This window comes from Biomphalaria glabrata, chromosome 13 (assembly GCF_947242115.1).
Source record: "Biomphalaria glabrata chromosome 13, xgBioGlab47.1, whole genome shotgun sequence".
Classification (NCBI taxonomy): Eukaryota; Metazoa; Mollusca; class Gastropoda; family Planorbidae; genus Biomphalaria; species Biomphalaria glabrata.
In genome coordinates, this window is record NC_074723.1 from 3,712,256 (window position 1) to 3,737,953 (window position 25,698).

Below are 25,698 nucleotides of genomic sequence, written 5' to 3' on the forward strand. Positions count from 1 at the left end.
ACATACATATAATAATGTTGTCATTTAACTTTTCAGCAGATGTAATAAGATATTGATATATATAGAAAGATAGATAGATATAAGTTAATCGGAACGCCTTAATGTCCTTCATTCAACTGCAGATATTCATGAAAGAACAATGCTTAGAACAATTGAGTCTGTCAGGGACCAGCTATTTTCCAATTTAACCTAAAAAAATATATATAATAAGGCCAGTAAGCATGTTTTAATTCTAGTCAGTTGATTAGTTTCTGGACAAAAAGTGAATGGCAGAAGAGTTCATTCACTATATCTTAGCCTTTAGACTTAGTAGATTGGGCAGAAGATAAAGGCTTTGGGAATCAACTATTTCTAAATGGCAATATAAGTAAGGCTATAGTATGGCTCTGGGATTTAACTATTTCTATTGATGACTTTGAAACAATTTAGCACTGAAGACTTGAAAGAAATCCATTGATCACTAGATGAAGTGCTAGAAAATGAATCATTAGTTTATGGTCTAGAGTTAAGTTTATATGAACATAAAGAAAAAGTGAATTTTTATTACACTTGAGCTGAATCCCGTTTCACAGTATTAGGGTGAAACAGCTCACCACCTTTTCATAAAAACAACAAATACATTAGAATTTCATATTTAGCACACCACAAATTAGCTGCAAATTGGAACCAACCCAGAACAGATTATTTCACTAACAAAAGACTATAATAAATATAAAATTCACCATATGTCAAGGTTCATTACATAAAATTATTGCTTTCTACTACTCAGTTGTTCTACTGGTAATCTTCCTATTTGTACAGTTGGGCCCTTGATCAATAATGTTTTGAGGTAATCATGCCATAAGATTATTTATCATTAAGATATTTACAGTGAAATCAAATCATCTAAAGCATTTGTATTGCACACAAGTTATATGAGTAACATAATTCTGTAAGTCAAAGAACAGCAGACAGGCTGTAAATCTTAGATGAAACAATTTTAAATGACATAAAAACCCACATTGGGTAAGAAATGTGTCATATCTTGCACAGAGATGTACATATACATTGTTTTGCTAAACCAATCACAACATTTAGTTTTGGTCTTTGGCATTTTACAATGAAATGAAAATGGATGTGTACCAAATATCTATTTTTCTGGAAAAATTTCATGTTGGAATTTACAAAAAAATATGACATGATGGTATTTAAAACTAATTCATTATTCACTTCACTTTCTAAAAGACCTACATTTTTGTATTTTTTGAAAAAAAAAAACAACTAAACATTTGCAATTAAAAATTTCTTGCACTTAGTAAAAAAAAAAGTGTATTTATAGAAATTGTTTCCTATTATTAATCTGAAGTTATTTATTGCAATGAAGAACATAGCTTGGGGTTGCTAGATATTAAAGTTCTCCTTATATAGTTAGGAATGACATCTCGGAAGAAAGGATGAATATTTGAGATAGATAATGTTCAGAAATTTATTGCACACAAAATTCTTTTTTAAAGTAGAAATTTTAATTTAAAATGAAAAAGTCTTTTATTTAAATTGTTCATCATCTATCATCATAACAAAAAATGAAATGTCATAATAAAGCCATTAGAAAATGGGAAGAAATCCCATAGCATGACTTATGATTTGGTCTACCATAATTTTTATTTTATTTCAATTCTTGAAACAATTATAAATAACATTTATAGTTAGAATATTTAGTTATTTCAAACATAGTAAGTGAAATATTTTTTTTTAAATTCAGATTTAAGTTTTTTCCCATAACATTTTAAAAGTAATATAGCACATTGCAGTGTACATTCTAACTGCATTAATGTATTGTCCAGTGTTTCATACTGAAATTATTGGTATACTAGAAGGTTCACACTAATTCAAATTCTAAACAACTGTGTATCTTCAGCTGTCAGCAAACAAATCTTTAAGCTCTTTCATAGTTTCGATGAGCGCTTGCATGAACTGGGCAGAGTTGGTTCCATCTGAAGATTTCCAAGAAGAGACGTGAAAGAATATTCGATGATCGCCAGGTACCATGTAAGATATGCCATAACCATCGGGAACTACTGGGCCAAAGCCACCTCCAGGACATAAGAGATGACTGAACTTGAGATCGGTGCATGATGGTGCCCATGAAATCTAAAAATAAAATAATAATTATGACACCTAATTATAAATCATAACTTCACACTCAACCTCTTGTGACTATATCGCACTGGACTGTGTCACAAATGCATATAAATTATGTTTGGTGAAAACTCATTTGCATTAAATCCTGGTAAGTAAATTTAAATATCTAAGGATTAAATTGAAATTCATTTATGTAGCCATATACCTCCTCTCCCCACTGGTGAAAAAAAGAGATTGGACCATAGAGCACCGAGCATACTATAAGCATGAAAGATGTACTATACACAAGACTGGATTTACCAATAGGCAACACAATCTATAGCTTAAGGCCCCAAGAAATAGTTTGCCCTGACATATAATATCTGGACTAATAAAGGTCCACATATCTCAAATAGCTTAGGACAGGGGTTCTCAACCTGTGGGTTGTGACCCTCTTAGGGGTCGATTGACTATTTGCCTTGTGCTGATGTGCCTAAATTCAAAACTCTACTATGGATTGTTATTGTCTACTCTTCTATTGCTGTATATGTGTGTAGGGGGGGGGTCGCGGCAGAGTGGGGGATTGTAAAAGGGCTCACCGAGCTTAAAAGGTTGAGAACCGCTGGCTTAGGACCTTTTAAATCCAAAAATATCACTGGCTTTAGATTTACAAAAGCAATTTAAAAAAAAAACAGTTAAAAGTCTGTAAGATGTCTTTGAACAAATAATTATATATGTTTACCTGTTGTTGAGGCTGTTGGCTGGTTGACAAAGTCCAAGGAATTGATAAATATTTCTTTAGAAATTCAGGATTCTGAAAAAAAAGTTAATGAAATATTTTAAAGTTTTTATTTTGTTTGTTATTGCCTTTAAAAAAAACTCAAAATCAAATACAGTCCAGCTTTGATATCACACTTTTAAGTCTAATATTTCATGTGATTTATTAGAAATATATTCAATCATCATTTGACGCCTTCAGTTGTAAGACTCATCTCATCTCATGAAGAATTTCTCGCTGTGGCTATAAAGCCCAGTTTTGGAGAGGCATTGGCACACACATTTTTAACATGTGAAAATAGAACCTGACTGTGCAATGGAGGAGCCAATCTTTTTCAGTTCAGCTTCCTTTCAGCTGACATGATTGCTACTTTACTGTCTGTTGTTTGTCTTGCTACCACTTCTCTCCCTATAGTGTAGTCCCAGGCATTAACACATCTCCCCCACTTAAAATCCCTTTTGATTACATCAACTGAGAGTAGGTGGGGGCCACCAGTTTTCCTAGTACCTTGTGAAATTAAAACCATAAATAAAGGTTTCTTTGTAGCTTCCAGCTTGCTTAAAGGCATAGCTTTTTCTTTACAGAACTTTTATTTGGCATTATGTTCTGTTCACAGTGTGGGAGCATAGATGCTTATAATTTTAAGTCCATCCAAAAAGTATTTCAATCGGTACAAGTGACCAAAAGATATTTTATAGATTCTAGATTGGAGACCCAGAGCAGATGAAGTTTATCTAGCTTAATGCTTCATTAGTGAGCCTTGTCATAGTAAACGAAACTCACAAAGTGCAGTGGCTTCTACATCAAGTCTGACTTAATTCAATGCCACCATTAAAGAACTTTCACCTATTCCTTAGTCTGTTGGGGCACCACACATGATCTGTCAACTTTCTCCATTACTCTCTCTTTTGCCTTGACTAGAATCTCTTTCAATGACAGGGCTGTCCATTCTTTAATATTGTCTTCCCATCACTTTCTGTCTCTTCTTTTCCTGGTAGGCCTACTCTTCCCTGTAGGAAGGTCTTTGCAAGCCCTGAGGAGCAAGCTTTTTAAGGCTGCCATACAGAGTGCAAACATTTCAACATCTAATTTTGAAAGACATCTCCTTTTTAAGTCAGACTAGACATTTTTAAGTCATACTTTAACGCTTCCAGGCATAATACAGGAACTGGTGGTTAATTGCTTCCTTCTGAATTGGGAGATCACGAATTTGTATCTCTATACAATATTAGGCCTTTGAGCATTTTTTTTTGTTTGTGTTTTTTTATTAGACCAATTTCTTAAAGTTACTTGACATTAGTTTGGAATTCTGAAAGTCTTGGTGCAGACTGAAGGATACAGTTCTTGATAGTCAGAAATAGAAACCGATGAGCTTTACATCATTTGCACCATGGACCGCAAGGCCAGAAAGGAAAGGTTGCCTCAGATACCAGGATATTAGAACAAAATATTTTAGCACAAACAACCTTAATACACTGTTTTACTGTTTGATAGTGTAGATCCTGGGAAAGTACTCAGCTCTATCCTGGAAGTAGGATCTAAGTGAGTTGAGTTGGGTCTAAGTACTTATATATATCTATATCTATATATATATATATATATATATATATATATATATATATATATATATATATATATATATATATTTACAATACATATTTATTAATAACTAATCAAAATGTTTACTACTTGAATTGTGAATAAACTGTTTTTAATACTTAGATTAAAACTTGTATAACTTAAAGTGCTTGACCTATATAAAAATAGAGGAAGGAATGCTTAAGGATTAATTAATTGTGCCTATGTGCCAAAAATCAAATCAAACCTGAAAGGAAAACTATTATTTCTTCAGAAAATACTAAATCTGATTTTGCCAGTATTTGACAATAAAATATTTGAAGATGACACAGGAGTAAACAATTAATAATTTTTTTTTACACTGGATTAAATTTAATTATCTTATACAAAATGTTCTTATTTCCATTAGTTAAAAAGAAAGATAGACATATGTCTATAATTTATAAAATTACATAAAACAACTGATTTCTCTTAAGCAGTCAAATATATTTTAGATAAAAATTAGATTAAGTTTTGAAAAAAAATAGGCAGATAACCTGGCAAACTACTTACCTTCCCTAAACCCCGACAGGCTATATAAAGTGCAAAGAGATGCCTGTCAATTCCTCTTCCATTCATTGCATCCTTGTACATATCTGAATGTTTATCACAGGCTATACTGAGCAGACGTCTTTTTTCTTGTTTAGACACTTCAGGGCTTAGAAAGTTGACAATAAAGTCATTAGCTTCTTTAGTTAGAGAGCGCACTGTTTCTGTTCTGCCTTTTTTATACAGTCTAGTCATGGAGGACTGGGAAAACAAAGAGTTAAATTGAACTTATTATTTTTATTTTATATCAAGATTTTGCAAATATAAAAACTCAAATTTTTAAGCATACTGAACCAGAAACCCCATTAGTAATGAACTATGTTGAGAATTACTCCCTTAGAGCACATGAAAGGAAGCGGGCAGTGAGTTTTAAGGTCACCTTTCCCCCGTACAAGGACAGCTCTAATGCCACACACATATCTTTGAAATCTTTGTCCCGATCGTCCTTCATGCAGAATGCGACATTCGTATAGAATGTGTTCTATAGTTTCTACGTCCTCGAAGCAGTGGCGACACTGTGTGTCGTAATTCTCTCTGAACCATCTGAAGTAAGCACCTATTGGACAGTGACAGATGCGCAAGTGGGCTAGGATGGCCTGTTCTGCACGATTAAGTTGCCACCATAAATCCTTTCAGTCTGGTCTAATTAGCTGCCTATGGAGCTCAGAGCCTTTATTGAAAGAATCATAACTGTCGTACCAAAGTGCCAACAATTGGGTGTCAGCTGGGGATCATACACTTTTGTAAATGCACAGTTCATCATGTAGGGTTGCTGTTTGCACGACAGACTTTGCTAAAATGTCAGCCCTCTGTCAGCATTTTACTCAACTTCCAAAATGCTTAAAAACAATGTTACCTAAAGGTCTAGCATTTTATTTTATGTTTGGTTTAATCCTTACAGTAAAAATACCTTACAAAATAAGTTGAAAGGAAGTTTATTTAGTTAGTCAGTTCTAAGAGGAAATAATTCAATTCAACTGTTTACCTCATATACAAGAGCAGCTTGACCAGTTAATTTTCTATGTGTTGTCATAACAGCCATTTGGATAAAGGCATCAGGGCTCATTTTACATTTTTTAATGGCACCCTTACCAAACTGTTCATGATCACAGACCAAAAGGTCAAGATCTGTATTATTCTGTCATAAAATAGAAAATGGAAAAATTTTATTTAAAAAAAAAACAAAAACTGGCATAGTCTGATAAGAATATTGAAATTCTCAAGAAAGAACAGGTCTGAGATCTTAAAGGGCCCAAATTAATAACAACATTATGTTGTAAGGTGATTGACTGAAACTTATCGGCAAGAGAAAGACCTAAATTGGTTGACTTCCTGACATGTGCCATGCATGATACTAACATGATACTAGGTTCTAATTATCTTCAAAATCTGAAGGAACATCTGAAACATGTAAAACAAACAAGATGTCACTACTTTAAAATACATATTTCTACAAACACAAGTATATCCTTTTATTTTATGGCACATTCCTTTATTTTATGGCACATTCCTTTATTTTATGGCACAAGGAGAAAAACTTAGATTCCAAATAGCTAGAAAGTGCACAAGAATTACTTTCTAAAAGCAACACTTTTCAACACCTTTGGTATTCTGCAGATAGGAACTAGCTATTCACACATTTGTCTTTTTGAGATTTTGTAAAAGAAAAATCTGTTATGATCATTTGAAATTTTTGCAGTTGATAATCTCACAAAAAGAATAATACATACAAAAATACATTTCTCAACAAAATGTTGTTTTTTTCTTCAATGGAAAGATTATAACAGGTTTTTTAATTTGCTCCTTTGAAGTCTAAATATTTTGAAAGAAATGAAAACAAGTTTTTGTAAAATACAAATCAATCACAGATATAAATTATTTATAACTGACATTAATAAAAGTTGCAAAAGTTTAGACAATAATCTAATACACAAAAATGTGGGCATTTGATAATACCAATAATAATAATCCAGTCAAGTAAATGGACAAACATGATTAGACAAGATTTAAAAACTATATGCAATTACTGGCATAAGAATCTCATTAATGACACTAAATAAAAACTTTAAAATTATATTCGAAAATGTATGAAAAACCCATAAAATCTCTACAGAAATAATTAAAATAATAGCTAGGTTTTTCCATTTTTTTTGTGTGTGCTTAGTTATATTTACCTTATTTGCTAGTTTGCAAGCACTATCTATAACACAAGACAACTTAGAATTGACTTCCCACTGCAGTAAACTTGGGGAACACTTCAGATTTTCTTGGGTTCCATTTTTGTGGATGTCAGTGCAATTCCCTTCTGAGTCATAAAGTTCTGATAAAATCCTAAGAATATCATAGACAAATATTTATTTACAAGACAATATTATTATATTATCTTATAAAATACAAAGGTTACTTAAAAAAAAAAGATGATTACGTCCTATGCATCATGCATCTAGTCATGCATATTAACCAATGACTTAAATTCTGCCAAGTATCACTTACTTATTTTTTTCTATCATGAGGCTAAAACTTACTCATACGTAAAGTTGTACTCTATAACATGGGCTACCACAGGAGCATCAGCATAGGAATGCTCACAATTCAATCCCATGTGTCCATCTGCCATTACTATCAACTATGACAAAAAGAATAGATAAAAGTTATGTATGGGTACAAATAAGCATATTCATATTTATACTTAGAAGAAATTATACTTAGAAATTGATACTATACTGATAATAAAATTATAATGTTTTTGTACACTGAGCTATTGTCTCAGATGAGGGAACAAAACCCGAACTACTGGCTCAAATAGCACAGTCCACAGCAGCCCTTTCAAAGCTGAAAATAATTTGGAAAGACAAGGGCTTGGCATCAGACTGATGCGCTCCCTGGTCATGGCCACATTTTTATATGCTTGCAAGTCTTGGACACTGACTGCAGAGCTAGAGAGGAGGATCCTAGCAATGGAATTGAGATGCTACAGAAGGATCCTAGGCATCGCTTTCAAAGATCGCATCACAAATCAAGAGATTAGAGACAGGATTTTAATTACTGCAGCAATCGGACCCCATGATGACCTGCTAACTATTGTAAAGAAACGCAAGCTTAAAATATATGGCCATATTACAAGATCCACAGGGCTCACAAAGACCTTCCTTTAGGGAACAGTACCAGGAAAAAGAAGAAGAGGCAGACAGAGAAAGCGATGGGAGGACAACATAAAAGAATGCAGCATTGATAGAGGTTTAAAACAAGGCAAAAGACAGGGAGGAATGGAGAAAGATGGTCGACAAATCTTGCTTGGTGCCCCAACAGTCCAACAGACTAAGGATAGGTAAAGGTAAAACACTGCTCAGATGTTATTTCGAACATTAAAAAAAACAACCTTTTAATAGTTTAATGAGTTTTTTTTTAAGGAGGAGATGGGGTATATTTGCAGGATGTGGCGTAAACACTTGGCTTTCTATCAAGAGGCCTCGATTTCAAATCCTAATTTGATATGAGTTCTATTTGCTGTCAGGCTCAAATCAGCACAAAAATCTTTTCCCATATAACCCCTTCACCCAGACTATAAGCATTACAGTTGGGCTATGCAAAATTTAAAAAAATAACAGATTTCTCTGAGGTATGATGATTAATTTAACAATATTATATAAATATTTATAGAATGGGGAAATAGAATCAAGAAATTACATAAAAAGATATGTTTCCATAAACCTTAGAAAATGGTGAAAAAAAAAAACAAAAAAAACTCACTGTCCTTTTTCTGTAAGTCTTAAGAGGCTTATATTTAAGTTGTGGGCATTTTTTTTTTTTTTTTTACATTTTTTTGTTTGAGTGTTGTTTTATTTTCTTTCACCTATCCCTTAGTCTCTTGGACCATTGGGGCACCACAGAAGATTTGTTGACCATTTTTCTCCATTCCTCTCTGTCTTTCACCTCTTTCAATGACAGGCCTGTCCCTTCTTTTAAGTTGTCTTCCCATCACTTTCTCTTTTCCCTGAAGGAAGGTCTTAGTGTGCCCCGAATACCTTGTAATATCCCTATAGAAATTTATTTTAACTTTCTGAAAGTAGTTTTATTAGTTTAAGGAATGGGAATGCTTGCAGTTTATTTCTAAGTGTGGAAAAGTTTGTAATAAATCTGTTTTGCATTTCATTCATCAAAAATCAAAAGTAACTTGCAAATAGATACAAAACTTTCAGTTTGTTGTGTCATATGTGTGGTGATTATGTTTTGTATATAATATTGTAAACGGTACGTCATAGAACCTTGGTTGTAAGACTTAAAGAATTCTATGTTTATTTATTATTTTACTATTATTTCATTGGTCCATTTGGTTGGGACAGAGTGACAGCGCTTGAAGTTGTGTTATTGTTGACAGGGGACCGGAGTTTTGTGATAGCATAGTAGGAGCCATTATATGGCAGTTCTGATAGTTAATGTATATTTAGGAATTCAGCTTTTGTTGGCGTTATCTACAGTTATAATTTATTCTTACTTCTTTATTAAATATTTTCTTATTTCTGATGCATCCCTGGTGTTTCTTGAAGTATTGCATATGTAATGTATCCATGTCAAAGTCATAGGCTAGGAGTTCACAACAATATGATATAAACAAAAATGTCACTATACATTGGCCAACAAATGAAGCTAAAAACATAATAAGCTGACCTGTAAAGATTTATCAAACCAAAACTGCCCAGCTCTGCCATGGATAAGGTGAGACGCTCTTGAAGACAAATCACTGAAAGCTTCAGTATCCAAAAATAACTAGATAAAATAAATTTACAAAATAAAAAATAATTTACTCAGTGAGTGGTGGGTATTTTAAAGTTGTTGTTTTTTCTTAAAATTGATTCATATACCTGGTACATTTTAAGTTATGTTTCGCTCTCCAGGAAATTTACATAAACATTTTAATACAGTTCTCTTTCTTTGACAGTCTTTAAAAAAGCAATATTAGAAATAATTATAATGCACTCTTTATGTAAAATAATACCTATTATAGTACCCAGTATTAAATTTTTTTCAAAGTGTATAGAAAAAAACATTTCTATATTTGTGGACATAATTAGACAAATATCTGTTTTTAAAATGAATAAAGTGACTGTGGGAACAAATACAATGTACAACTTACAAATAAAATGGCTGATTCTACACAGTTCAAAGACTCTCTATTGATGCCATCAGAGAAAAATTCTTGTCTTGTTTTTGCCCATTGAGTTCTGTCCATTGAAGTAAGCACTGGGATGGATCTTTCAAATTCTGATACATTAACTAAAAGAACAAAACAACAGTGATTACTTGATTTACACTTCATTGGCTGAATTGGATCTGACAGTTTACAACCTGGCTTCCTGGTCGTGCGGTTTGCGCGCTGGACTGTCGTTCAGATTTATCGATGGTCGAGGGTTCAAACCCTGCCCACTCCCATCCCCCGTCATCCTGCGGGAGGTTTGGACTAGGAAGTTAACTATTTTCAACTCTGAAGGAACATGTAAAATAAACAAAACAAAAATTTTGTTGCTAATCTGGACTTTTAGGTCTTTTTTTTTTTCTTTCTTATCTTATAGAATACAGAGGTTCCTTCAAATGAGAAGATAATTACATTCAATGCATATCCATGTGTTAATCTAATCAGGGATTAATTAGAGATTAAAACTCTGCTAAGTCATTGTTTTTCGTGGCTGATTCAGACATCATGTTCCATGCTCAAATGACTCCTAAACAAATTTTTCCTAACATATGGATCAACAAGAAATGTGCATTTATCTTTGTTTTTAGAGTATTTTATAAAGTTGTGTTTTTGTATTAGAATTGTTATGGTTCAGTGTTTTATGTATTATGTTTACTCTACTCTTTAGTCTCCTTACATAAAGTGTTTTTTATTGGTGATTTTAGTAATGGTGTTGCTCTAGTGAAATTTGAATACAAACCTCATGGCTCTATATTTCTAATGTCTAGTTTCTTTACAATGTACACTATAGCTAGTTTAGGAGAAACTTTGAAAACAAGGTTAATCTTCTAAACATTTGAAGTGAGACAGAACTTACTGCATTGAAGGTCAGCATCTTCAACTATCCATTCCAAAAGCTTTTGTAATCCACAAGGACCAATCAAGTTGCCATTCTTGTCAAGAATTTCTACTCTGTACAACAATCCACGTCTGCTAACTATTATATGCTGCAATGAATATGACATTGAAAAATTCCTGGAGTGTTTTTCACATGGAGTATGCAGCACTAAAGTTTTAAGATGACTAGTGTGTAAACATCTACATAGAATATTCAATATTAGTGAATTAGTTATTTTCTTGCTTTTAAATATTTTTTTTTCTTTATTGGCATAAGCAATTTTGTTTAATAACTGTCATGGGTGACCATACTGTACATGCTGTCAATTAAATTTGTAATGGAATTGGGTTGTGCATAGATATTTGTATTTTCAGAAGTTGATTAAATCTGATTAGTTAGATAGTCTAATAGAGGTGTGGTGGCTGAGTGTTAAAGAGCTTGGCTTCAGAACCGAATTTATAATTTTGGGATCTTTAGGGTGCTTCTGCGTCCACCCAGCTCTAATGGGTACCTTACATTAGTTGTGAAAAAGTAAAGGCAGTTGATCATTGTGCTGACCACATAACAACCTCATGCATGACTAGATGCATGACGTGTAGGACTTATCATCTTCTTTTTTGAAGTAAAGTCTGTATTATATAAGATTAGAAGATAAGATAAGACTAACTGTGTGCCAGAGACCTTTACGTCATCTGCCCTATAGACCACAAGGTCCAAAAGGTCAAAAGAGAAACTAGAAAGTCTGGTGTAAGTTGGGATTTCTATTTAGGTGAAGAGATAACAGAATAAATTCCTCTTTACAAATTAAATAAAAATTATCCTCAAATAGAAATCATAAAACGATTGAACACACTTAGTCTTAAATCCTCCTGCAGCATTCTTAGCATTGGGTGGCAAGCTGTCCCCATAATGATCTGTCACTGACAATGTCTGAAGCCTCTGCTGTGAGCTCCTCCATGAAAGTGTGTCACCAAGTTATACAAGGATGTCCCTGTTTGCACTTTCCTCATATTGGCCTCCATGTTATTGCAACTCTTGGTATGTGTAAATCATTTTGTTGGAGAACTTGTCCCGTGAATCACTAAGTGGTTAACTCCCAGTTCAGCATAGGATTTCATTGAGACTCGATCTCTATAAATGATTCCTAAATCGGTCTTAACCATCTTTATTGAGCCACAGTTAGTCTTGTCTCAATTTTGGCAGATGACTTCCATGTCTCGCATGTATATGTTGCTGTTGGGATGATGATTGTGTCAAGTAGGTGTATTTGCAGCCTTTAGAAAACACCCCCTGCCTTTCCTACTCAGCACGATGCATCCCTATCATTTGTTATGATGCTGCCTAGGTATGTGAACTTGCCCAACTCTTCAAGCTCTGACTCACCAAGTTTGACAGTGGCAACCTTCGCCTTTTATCCCACTCGCACAATTTTAGACTTATCCAAGTTTATGCCGAGGTAAAATGTTGGGTGTCTCTCTATCTAGGCTCTCTGTCATTTCTTGTATGCATGTATTTGTAGACCCGAGTAGTGCAATGTCATCGGCAAAGTCCAAGTCTGTCATTCAATTCTATTCACACATCTATATAAAACAATACTACACGTTATAATCCAAAGTCAATAATACATTTAGCCTGAAGCTTCAAACTTATAAACTGAACAGACTGATATTTTGGCCACTGAAGCAAGCCTCTCTTCTATATTTTTTAATATAGGTTTTCAGACTGAAAGCTCTCATATTTGGAATAAAATAAGAAATTTTTCCTTTCTAACATGCCAACTATTCTGTATAAAAAGTCGAATTTTCGAGAAGGCAATGAGGAAATAAACTTTCTTTTTTACAGTTCACTTGCAACCTTGATGCATACACCACAACCATGTGAATGTGAGACATTCAATGTGATGGTGAGTATTGACACAAGATCGAGAGCTCTATAGCTCAAAAGCTAATTACAACTTCATGATGTCAAAAAAAAAAAGTTTTCATTTTGTAGACAAAACGATTAAATGATCAAACCAACACTATGCATATTATATCGATTGAACACTGTGCTTTTCTCAATCTTGTTGAGAGCTGTAATAACTAATTAATTTACCCTAGCAGAAAAATTATGTCTACCTTAGTAGCCTAGAAAAAAGTTTTGTGACAAATAAAAACTTACTTGTGACTTGCTTGCAGGGTAAGTCTGTATAGTATCTACTTCCTCCCCTGGTATCCTAATAAAAAAAATTAAAGTAGAGAAGTGCTTAGTTCAACAATATAAAAAATAAACATTTTAAAAATTAATTCAAACTCTAAATTATTTTTGTCTTAGGTCTTAGTCAGACAGAGTGTTGGTAATTCCGAGTAAATTTTCTAAGTAACATCTTTTTTTATTGTATTTTCTTTTACCTGGCACAACAGTCTGAGAGTCTCAAGCCATTAAAAACAAATATTATGGTTGTATTAGACCATAGCAGTCACTGGTTAGGCCAGATGAATAAAAAAAATGCCAAATAAAAAAAAGTTTCTAACAGTAGTGGAAGAACCTATTATCTAGATCTAGCTCTACCAGCTAAAGGGGAATTGAATTCAGAAGCTTATACTCTCCCATACCGCCTTACCGATATTTGTTTTCCAAAGAGTTGTCCCCCCTTAGCCAAAATAAGACTCTTCCCAAACTAATTCTGGTAAAGCCCATCTTAATTAATTATGCTCATTACGGATATAGCGTTGAATAACATTCTACGGTTTGTGTCACTTTTTAAATAAAATATTTCAAGAGGCATTAATAGATTTAGCTCTAGTAGATTCACATCTAATTTTACCTTGTGGTAGAAAATATTCTCCTGTATTGCTCCATACATACAGGCACTGTCTGTCTGATTGTCAGAGGTTCCAATGTCCCGGACAGAATCATTTCACGTACACATAGGATTTGATAAAGAGAGCTAGCACCTCTAAAATTTAAGAAGCATTTTTGTACAATGTAGATTTTAAGCATTTGCTTTAAAACAGACCTTATATTAAGTCCTAGGATCTATATCTATAATTGGGAAAGATCTTACTTTATCTTATAATTACATACTGGTCACGCTGGTCACGCTCCCTCGTAAAATAAGATAATTACGCCATGCGCGTAACCACGTATCAATCTAATCGTGCATGCCAATTTAAGACTTTTAAACTCTGCTAAGTGAGTGGTTTTCCTGGCTGATTCAGGAAACCCGTTTGCTTGAGTTGAAAGGGTCCCAAACACATGATGCGTATTTTAATATTGTACTCGGAGGGTTGGGGGTGTCCAGTTTGAAACTAGAATTGAACCGTGAATGTCGATATCGCATTCCTTGAAGGAGCTCTTGAGAGTGTCTTTGTAGCGCTTGTATTGACCTCCCTCGCACTAGCTCTCGATCGCTCCTCATGGCGTGAAGCTGTGAGTCTCGTAGTCTCAAGATTTGAAGCAAGAAGAATGGCCAGGGTGAAAGAGCGCCGAACCAACAAATAGCTGAGAGAAGATGCAGGCCCATCTGCAACTGACCAAACCTACCCAAGCCACGTATGCGGCCGGCTTTTTAAAGCGAGGATTGGAGTCTACAGTCATCTTCGAGTCCATAGGAAATGAGAAATGTGCTCATCATCGACCACGAAGGAGGAGATATAGAATTGAACTAAGTTGTGTTTGCTGAGCGGTTAATGGCATCACGGAAAACTTCTTCCTAATAATCTCCACCCCCCAAATGGTCTACAAAAAGACATTGGACCATGACATTGTGCTATACAAAAGTAATTTTTAAAATCCTTTAAAAACTGGAAGCAAGGAATTTAATTATATAGAACAAACCCAGACGATCTATACAAATTTGTCACATCATTAATTGATAGTTGGTGACATTTGATGGTCGTGGACCATGAGATATGATGGTTTATGGAGAATAAGATGTTTCACGTGGAAATCAAGGGGCCACAGGGGCATCATGGGAAGAATAAAAATCTCGTTGCGAGATCTGCCCATATGGTTAAGTAGTAGTAGTAGACATGTCTTTGAGTTGGATTGACGTTTTATGTAGTTAATTTATGAAGGTACTGGCGGTCGCGTACTTAGAATATTTCATTGGATTTATGTGATAAAATATGTATTTCTTTATGGTGGAATGTGACAGTTTTATGTGTATCTTATTTTATGGATAATAAAAGATAAGTCTGCTGCTTGGAGACTTGGTGATTAATATTAATATTTGTTATGCTGTGCTGAATGAAGTAGACACCCGAGATAAAAAGTAGTGCATCAGCTCAAGTGAAACAAGACATCTTTAAGTACAGTAGTATACACAATTGAATGTCACGGAATGAGAAGTTACAAGATTAATGATGGCATTATTTAAAATGAAATAAATGTCATAAATATACTTACAAATTCATTATTGAAATTCGGGGGAGAGGCCAAGGAGTCCAAATAAATAGGGCACAAGTGGCCTGAATTGTGCCGATTGCCCAAAACTAACAAATAGACTAAAAACTAGGTCTAGACTATTTATGCCTTTGTTAATAAAAGTAGGCTACTATAATATAGTAGGCCTATTAATAATGATAGCCTAATTACCTGGCACAAGCCTTAGTAGTAGGGGTCCAGTAGCAATGATCCATTATATAATAATTACTGTTATTGGCCAGCGGACTTCTTGACATAAGGTAAATGTATTTTTCCCTTTAAAAAAAAATAATAATACAGTCATTTGCTTAGGATGTACGGGCATCATCACTGGTGACAACCACCAGGGTTAACACCTTAGTGAGAAAAAAAAACACTTTGGCAGATCAAACAACTTAAAGAAAGGTGTTCTCTAGCTACACTTGCTCAAACTTGCCCATTTCATTAATTTATGTATTTAGATCTATATTATTTATAGAGGTACTCTAAGTCACTTCTTATAGCTACGATAACTACGCCTGGAAGGGCACATGTCCCGTAAAAAGCAGTCATTTTGTGAGCTGAAAGGTGGTCGACGTAACGGAGGAGCCCCACGGAAACGCTTTAGGCACCAGTTAAGGCGCCAACATGCTTTAACTGCCATACAAGAGAGCGTCTGGCTGAAGGCGGCTTCAGAACGAGACAACTGGAGATCACTTACAACAGCCGCGGGATACACACTTGAGGACAAAACAAATTGCACTGCCAAGGACAGACGTAGACGGCTAAAAGAAAATCTAAATCGACCACCGGCGGACAATGGTTATGTCTGCTCTGGATGTGGCAAAGTATGTAGGTTGCTGCATTACTCATTAATCTTCGGACTGCTGGAATGTCCGCACACTGTAGGACAGCAACAAAGTGAATGCCCTCAACGGAAGTCTGCACTTGTGGCATTAGAGTTGGACTAGCTAGATGTAGACAAAGCTGCCCTTGGTGAGGTACGCTGGGCGAGCCAAGTGTCGCTTATATCTTATCTTATCTTATATAATACAGACGTTACTTCAAAAAAGAAGATGATTACGTCCAACGCGTCATACATTCAGTCATGCATATTAACCAATGACTTAAATTCTGCCAAGTCACTGGTTTTCCTGGCTAGCTCAGGCAACCCATTCCATGCTCTAATAGCACTAGGGAAGAAGGAGCATTTGTACAAATTTGTCCTATATGTTTTGTTTCGCTGACTGAAAGGTCTGACCGGCTACAGCCTATACTGGTCTGGGAGAGGCCATGAGGAATACAGGCGATCGTGAGTGGCTTTCATGATAAAACAATCTCTTGCCAAGAAACTACCGTACTAGATATCTCTGTTGGTCACTCAGACAGACTGATGTCACCCTTCATCTAAGCAAAAACAAAATTACATCAGCATTCTGAACACTTTAAGACAAAGACGCAGTCCCTTATTTTCGTAGCATTTTAATTCACTACTTTCTCTCTTAAAAGCTTGGTCCCTGGTGCTGCTATTCATTTATGTTTAATATACCTAGCTTCAACTCTATGTTTAAAATCTAATACAAGAATCAGACTTGTTTCACGACTAGATTTCCCTTCTCCATCGCAATATCTTTACAGGGGAGGATACTCACTGTCGGAAAAGAAGTAATGTGTAAGGAAGGGAGAAAACTCAGATTCGGGAAATCTTAAATGGGATTTGTATCACCAGCATCACACACATATTATAAGACCAAGTTTTAGGACGCATAATATTTCATAATAGTTCTCTAAATGTAGCAACAACATGAGTCCCCTAAATAACATTTTAAAATGTTTTCACCTCACAAAGATATATTTTTAAAACCCACAAATTACTAATGCCTGTAATCACATTGTACCACCTTTGTAACAATATATGAATTGGATTATACATTTCCTCATGTGACTTCTCATGACCCTGAAAGGAACAATCTTTAATTCACATTCACGTAAATCACTTTAAACTCTATCCACACTATATACAACACATGTTCACATATGTATGCTCTACCAATTAGCTTAAGCTTACCACCAATCATCGATGTAATTATCCTTATACCATGAGCGAAGGGTCAGCAGAGCCTGAGCCTTTGTCCCAAGAGTTTTCTGCTCACAAACAAACAAAAATAATAAAATAACTTTAGTGCACTTGTTGAAATATTCCTAAATGACATTAGTAAATTTCCGTGTATCTTATAGTGGACAAAAAAAAAAAGGTAAAGTTCTTTTAAATTTTGTGATCTATAAGGCAGAAGATGGAATGGTAACCTGTTTCTGTGGCCGACAGTTAACAGGGGCGGATATGATCGTGACCTCCGTGACCCGATATGATCAAATCTCAAACATAATTGGAGGCCTTAGGTGACGTGAATCAGAGCTAGTACAGTAGTCATATAACCATAAAGCTCTATTGTGTTTGAGATTTGATTCAAGTTTCGCAATTTTTTCCTTACAAAAAAAATAGTTTAGAGTCCTATGCTATAGGCCCCCACAAATCCGAGGCTGTCTTGTTTACCTACGCCTAAGGCTAGCGCTGCGGTTAACGAGGGTGTCATGTGGCCAGCACTACGGCCATCAGCCTTTACTTTTTCCAACTAAAGTCATGTAGCCATTAATTTTGTTTGGACTCAAGGCGTCTTAAAAGTTTCGAAATTCAAAATCCATGTCTTCACATAGATTTGAATCCGAGATCCCTATAGGTTCAAAAGTCAAGCGCTTTACCATTCAGCCAAACCCACTTGAGTTGACAAGCTAGCACATTTCTTTGTTGTACTCGAAATAAGTTTCTAAAGTATTTTATACACAAATAGGATTTTAAATTTTGAAAATAACCTTAAATGTCTTTGCCTCCTCCTCAAGCTCCTTCAGTTTCTCTGGATCATCTGCATACAATGGCTGAAGGGAAATAATCAATCGGTTTAGTGTTTCTCCCAATGGTGGCACAGGCAATGAAGGCAGGCAGCTTTGATAACAGTATGTTGACAACTTCCATCCGCCCAAAGACTTGACTATCACACCCCACACCCACGTGGCTAAAGATTTTTGGTTCGGTAATTCATCTAAGGAGCACACACATGTTAAAATACTTTCAATGAGTTTTTTGTTTAAAAGCTAACACAATAAATGTCTTTTGATTTGGAAACAATGGCTGTCTGCACTTAAGAAGTGTTTTAGTTTAACTGACATTGGCCCCGTATCTTAAATAACCTCTGCTTGGAGGATAAAACGGAACACAAAAGGATTTTTAAACTTTTATTTCAGTAATAAAAAAGTAATTATCCAATTGATCTGGCCTTTATTAGAAATATTATTTAATATAGGCCTATATACTGAAATAACTGAATCAATTTTAAATTAGCAGTCACTATAAATTTATCAATTACATGAAGTTAAAAATTATTATTATAGTTTTATATAGCGCTACTTTCATGCTTATAGCATGGTCCAATCTCAGTTGTGGACCAGTGGGGGGGAGGGGGTATCTAGGAGTTGGTTTTCCGTGCTGCCTTTAGGCGCTCAGTAAACACAACTCTGCCCGAGTCGGGTGTCGAACCTCGAGCCCCTTCTAGGTAGCCAAGCCAAGTTCAAGCGTACTTAGCCTCTCGACCACGCTTCCCATAATCCCATATTCCCCCTATTCCCCCCCCATCTACTTACAAGTTTCTAGGAGCCTATGATACCCTTTCGTCCTAACCACCGGACTTCTCATCCGACCCAATCGACCTATTTCAGCACGTCTACTTCGTTACTCAAGATGCGGTTTTTGTTATGCATTGTTTTGCATTTAAAGCATCACAACTCCAAGAAAAGTAAAATATAGTTCCACTTTCGGATCTTGCGATCTATAGGGCAGATGATGTAAAGCAGGGGTTCTCAACCTGTGGGTCACGACCCCCTTGGTTGTCGATTGACCATTTGCCAGGGGTCGCCTAAGACCATCGAAAATATGGATTGTTATTGTCTACTCTTCTATTGCTGTATGTATGTTAGGAGTGGGGTTGGGGGTCGCAGCAGAGTGGGGATTGTTAAAAGGGGTCGCCGAACTTAAAAGGTTGAGAACCACTGATGTAAAGGTATTCTGTTTCTATGGCCCACGGTTAAATAAGATGTCATGTGCCCATGACAAAGACCAACCGCCTTTAGGCCTACTATTCCCAAATGATGTCAGGTAACTATTAGAGCTTGTTACGTTTTCATATTGGATGAGACTCTTTAGACATGTACACGACAAAATCACAGTTTATAAATACTTTAATCTTTATTAACACTGAAAACACTTTCTTGTTTATAGTCCTCCATTTCGGTTCTTCTTTCCTTTCAACACGCAATCGCACCATTTCACATTCACACTAAGATGCGCACGTAACACCCCCCCTGTTTAACAAGTTCGATGCACATCGAACGTCCAAAATACAAATCACTGAATATATTATCAGACTATTCCAAGTTAAAACAAATCGGTAACATAAAACCATAATGTAATAACTACACAAAATCAAACACAATGTCATGTTAATACCAATACAATTCCAACATGGAATAACAATTATATTCATCACAATAATAACTGTTATTATGAGCAATTGAAACCACTTCTGTTAACATATATCTATAAGTAATCATATTTCTATTAATACAACTCCCCACTCATAATCGTATGCCTGTACAAAACACCATCATTCCAGTCGCAATCAAATAGTTAACAAACAAAGTCTATCTTGCTCCATGCATATTGTAACAACAATATTCAATTCATTACACATATATTTATTCATTGTAGAATAGAACAATAATTAATGTCCATCATTCCCACCTTTTCTAATCCTATCTATATAATTCTAACATTATTGACATGCCATCCTTTCCGCTTCCCTCCTTTGCAATGATGTCCCATTGTGATCCTACTACCTAATGATCTAGCTGTACTGTTTTCTAGGCTGCTAATATCCCTCTCTTTTCTCGTATACGCCTCTTCACTATTGTACCTTGAATCCTTAATTCTAATTAATTGTTGACACTGTCTTCTAATATGCCCCCTTCTCCCACAATTAAAGCATAAGATGTATGAACTTGTACGTCTATATGTGGGTTTAAATCGCTTTCCCTGTACCACTGATTGCCTTACTTTACTTTGATTTGGACCCATTCCTATTGCATTGCTTTCTACCTTATCTGTTAATTCTTTCTTCTCGTGCTCTCTGCTACCCATGTCATCTGATGTATGAGATCTTATGTCTTCTTCCACATCCCCATTTCTACCTCACGTAGACTTTATCCCATAATATTTCTTCCAATTCTCAATCTCCCTTACTGAACATATTTTCACCCCATGGATATTCCCAATAATTAAATCTATCTCACCCTGATCTACAACACAAGCTTCCACTGTCCCCTTAACATACGGCGTGTCTATACTAACTTTAGCAATCGGTAATTGTACAATATTCCCATTAAACATAACACACTTCCTAGATTCGCCTGTATATTCATGGTCTTCCACTAAATTCTTATTCACTCCAATAATAGTGCTCCCAGTATCCCTGATGGTCTTGGCTGCCTTGTTCCCTACGAATGTATGAAAAATCTCCAATGTTCCAGTATCAGATGACAATGATAAACCTTGCTCTATTCTACCTTTCTCCCAGTCCTTTCTTTCCTGTCTGTTTCCTTGATATCTTCCGTTGCGGCTATCATTTTGTCTTTCATATGTACCACTTCTATACTGTCTCTCCTGTGTCTCCCTTGTTCTGTGAGAGTTATTCTGTGTCTCACATGTTCTGTTAAAGGCAACTATTTCTTCTATATCACTGCCTCTAGATAATTTCTTCTCGGGATGTGCCACTTTATAAGCCCTTATCAGTCTTACTATGTCTTCTATGGATTTCGGTTTCCTCTCCAACAGAAATATTTTTAATTCCTCCTGACACTCGTACATCACTTTGTCCAGCATGAGAAATGTCTTAAGACTGTCAAAGGTTTTTTCTACCTCAGCGGTTTCTATCCAGTTATCGAAATGGCTGCTCATTTTGTCCAAGAAGGTCTGCGGGTCATCCTCTGGTTCTATCTCACAATTAACAAACTGTTGGCGATAGAAAGCTTCTGTTTTCCCGAAAGTTCGAAGTAGTTGTTCTTTCACAATGCTGTAGTTACTCTGGTTCATACATATTTTTGAAGGCACCTCCGCTGTAAATGATCTTGACAATAAGAATGTCCATTTGTCTTCAGGGTACTCCAGTTCTCTCATTTCTATTTCGAACTTCTTCAAAAAAATGTCTATGTCCATTTTGTCTTCGTTGAATATCAAACCTTTATATTTTGCCAGTTTATTCCCTGTAGATTCACTCTTTCTTTTATCATTCTCTTTTCCTTGGTCTGTTTTTAACTTTTTCTCTGCTGTCTCTTTTTCAAATGCTAATCTTTCTCTTTCAATGGCGACCAATTCATTTTTCTTTTCCCTTTCAATTGCTACTATCTCCTTATCCTTTTCTCTTTCTCTTTTGTCCTCCTTATCTAATCTCTCCTTTTCTTTGTCTCTTTCCATCGCTAATCTCTCCTTTTCTTTGTCTCTTTCCATCGCTAATCTCTCCTTTTCTTTTTCCCTTTCTCTTTTGTCCTCCTTATCTAATCTCTCCTTTTCTTTGTCTCTTTCCATCGCTAATCTCTCCTTTTCTTTGTCTCTTTCCATCGCTAATCTCTCCTTTTCTTTGTCTCTTTCCATCGCTAATCTCTCCCTCTCCATCAACCTTTCTTGTACGTATTTTCTTAGTTCTGCCCCTTCCAGCTCCAACAACCTTCCCTCTTCCTTCAACGCTGCTACCTCAGCCCTGTCCGCCATAGTCTATTTCTAATAATATCGAATCGAATGTTCTCCTGTCTCTAGATCTAGATTTTACTATCTCTACTGTCTGCTGACAGGAGATCCCCTGTGAATAGAGGGATACGTGGGTTACCTTTGCGTTGGGCGCCACTTGTTACGTTTTCATATTGGATGAGACTCTTTAGACATGTACACGACAAAATCACAGTTTATAAATACTTTAATCTTTATTAACACTGAAAACACTTTCTTGTTCATAGTCCTCCATTTCGGTTTTTCTTTCCTTTCAACACGCAATCGCACCATTTCACATTCACACTAAGATGCGCACGTAACAGAGCTGTATGGACTCCGAGACGCCCTAAAGATCCCGAAATTAAAATCCTAGTCTTCACCCAGATTCGAACTCGTAACTCCTCGGTTCATAAGCCATCGCACTATCACAATTTATGTGATTCTCCTTCTGCTTCTAAATATGATTATAAAGCCCTCCGTGATTTAAAATGTAATGTAAAACTGCTTTAGTTAACCAGGTATTATTTAACATACATTATTCTAAATGTATTAGCACGTATAAACAATTCAGCTTACACATCCAAAATCTTCGTGCTAAAAGAATTCGTAGAGCCAGCCTTCTTACAAGAACATTGACTGCAAACAGAACGATACCACATGATGCTAATACAGCGATTATTGCCAGAGATTCTGAGGAGAAACAAAACACAACGCCTTAGTTCCTCGGGTTAGAAATGAGAATCGATCAAATACAATCATGAATAGATCTCATTACGATTACGATTAGTTTTTGAGAGTGTAGCGATATCGAAAAGGTTCGGAAGAAACATTTAAATTGTATGGTATTATCTTATAACTTTTCCTAATTCTTAAATTATTTTCATATAGCTGCAGGCTACATTCACGGAGTGCCTTCCAATATAATAGACATAAGTCTGTAATGAACAAGAAATAAGGGAAAAAAATACTTTAAAAAAAAATAACAAAGCTTATATTAAGTGTAATTATATTAATTAGTTTGGATCAGTCATATTTTAAAATTTGTAATAGATCTAGACCAACAAAAAAATAGATCTGTGCGATTAAAAATACCAACTGTTTTTGTTTAGTGCAAATTCATGCCTTTAGATTTCTAAATGCGCTCCTATCCTAGCACTTGTCTGGACCAGTTGGGAAAAGGAAATGTGGGGGGGGGGGAGATAGAAGGGGGTATCTTTGTGAATGTTACAGTGATCGCTTTTTACATGCATACAAAAAAAATTTGTTCACTCAAGGCTCAAGCCTCCTCAATGGGACTAATTCATCTTATACCATGACATCTGTCAAGTACTCTCGATACCAAATACAAAAGACATTATTACCAATAGTTAATTAACCCATTATTGTTTTTTTTTAAATATTGATTCTTGTTTTGTCAGGTACAAGAAATAGTGCAAAATTTCAACTTGATCAGAGATGGGGTGTGTGAGAAATAAGGTGTACACAATTTTTTACCAGATAGACAGACAACTTTGTAAAAACTATTGCTAAACATGTACGAAATAAAATAGTTGAAGCTCCTTTTTGATCGAACATAAGCACAACATAGCCATAAAAAGATTTACGGAGCTCAATCTTTGTTTTTTAAAGTCGATAGCATTGCAAAGGTAGGCAGGGTATACTGTTTGCATTAGCTTAAACATTAGATTATGGCCTCTTTCAGTCGCGAAGTGATTATGGATCATCTCAAAGAAATGAGATGAATGCCTGGGCATTAGCTATAGTTGAAACGATGTTGACCACACATAAGTTCCCCTCCCCATTGTAGGCAGCTAATGCGTCCAAAGGCACGGCAAGTGCCGATACAGTTTTGGGATTAGTGGCGTCGCAGGCCAATGTGTAGCATTGTGTGCTGCAGAATGCCTAAGATCGATGGCTCCTAATTTTTCTTTAATTTTTAATTTCGAAACATTTCCCAAGTTTGGATATGTCCTCCTCAATATAGCAGAGGTTTTTATTTTTTAGTTTTACTTCTCCGAGCTGGGTAGCCAGCCGAGGCTAACAAGCCCCTCCTGTCCGACTGGTCAATGCGCCTGGTGTTTGTCCTGCCTGTGATAACAGTTCCACCAGACCCAATTTCAGAGTCACACGTGATAACCAGGAATTGGACTGGTTGTCAGAGGCTATTTGAGACGCATGCCATATGAGGCATTTTATAGGTAGGGGAGAGCTTATATTCCTTATCATTTCACGCGAAAGCAACTTACGGATCCACAACAATTTCGCAATATAACTTAACAAATTAAATTAAATAATCACTTTTGAAACTTGGCAGAACTATAAAAGGTAATAGGAAACAAGAATACTGAACACAGAAGTTCTGAACTACAAAACATACTGAAAATACGTCTAATGAAAATATGAACACATATGTCACGTGACACACACACAAAAACACTCTAATACATTGTTTCCCAAATTGTGTTCCGCGGAACCCTAGTATTCCGCGAGGCCTGAATAGGTGTTCCGTGAGCTAATGGAATAATTAACTAGTAGGCTACCACGTTAATTAATTTCTCTAAAAAATAAGCAAAGTGTTCCATTAAAGACTCAGAATTTGCAAAGTGTTTCGTTGAGGAAAAAGTTTGGGAACCACTGCTCTAATACAAAATAATTGTCTAGCTTCTATTGACTTCCAATTCTAATACAAAATAGTTGTCAAGCTTCTATTAACGTCCAATTCTAATACAAAATAATTGTGTAGCTTCTATTAACTTTCAATTCTAATACAAAAATAATTGTGTAGCTTCTATTGACTTCCAATTAGTCTACTTACCATTTGATGGTAGAACTACTCTTTCGATGACTTGTAGTTTCAGCTTGAGAGGGTGCAACAGCGAGAAGTGGCTGAACCTTATAGTTGACAGACAGCTGACTATCACGAGAACATTGAGCACAGAGCCAGGCCATATTATATCATTGACTTTGTTGCTAGCAGACGATAACACATTCAAATAGAATAAGTCGCTTTTGCTATAACATGTGTACGTTACAAAAATACTTAACATATTTCTATACCATTTCATATTAATAATGTTTGCCAAGATAATCATGGGCCTATTATTGCATTAAGTTGAACGATTTTAAGAACACGAAAAAAATGGGAGCCAATGTGGCAAACGGACAATAAAAGTAAGGAAACTGAAGAAAAAGAAACTAGTTTGGCGACATAGAAACATTGTTAAGAAAGTAAGGATCTGTCAACGTGTTATATATATATATATATAAAATTTTCTCCACCGACATGAGTAAACCGTGTAGAGTGTGGAAGAGCAACAGCAGCTTCC

General features: G+C 35.4%; 1 protein-coding gene across 2 annotated transcripts in view; it reads right to left on the reverse strand.

Annotated features, from left to right (window-relative positions):
- Positions 1–890: 890 nt before the first annotated feature.
- LOC106062230 (carnitine O-palmitoyltransferase 1, liver isoform-like) overlaps positions 891–25,698 on the reverse strand; it is a 30,808-nt gene continuing 6,000 nt past the window's right edge. For both annotated transcript variants that reach the window (XM_056007454.1, XM_056007455.1), the window contains exons 4-19: positions 25,188–25,342; positions 22,949–23,062; positions 18,373–18,599; positions 17,570–17,646; positions 15,694–15,798; positions 13,922–14,053; positions 13,276–13,330; positions 11,095–11,224; positions 10,179–10,318; positions 9,713–9,811; positions 7,570–7,670; positions 7,219–7,375; positions 6,030–6,182; positions 5,009–5,245; positions 2,843–2,914; positions 891–2,130 (exon numbers count right to left, since the gene is read on the reverse strand). In XM_056007454.1, the coding sequence (XP_055863429.1) occupies positions 1,894–2,130; positions 2,843–2,914; positions 5,009–5,245; positions 6,030–6,182; positions 7,219–7,375; positions 7,570–7,670; positions 9,713–9,811; positions 10,179–10,318; positions 11,095–11,224; positions 13,276–13,330; positions 13,922–14,053; positions 15,694–15,798; positions 17,570–17,646; positions 18,373–18,599; positions 22,949–23,062; positions 25,188–25,342 (2,191 nt within the window). In that variant the 3' untranslated portion in view covers positions 891–1,893. The remainder of the gene's footprint in view (positions 2,131–2,842; positions 2,915–5,008; positions 5,246–6,029; positions 6,183–7,218; positions 7,376–7,569; positions 7,671–9,712; positions 9,812–10,178; positions 10,319–11,094; positions 11,225–13,275; positions 13,331–13,921; positions 14,054–15,693; positions 15,799–17,569; positions 17,647–18,372; positions 18,600–22,948; positions 23,063–25,187; positions 25,343–25,698) is intronic.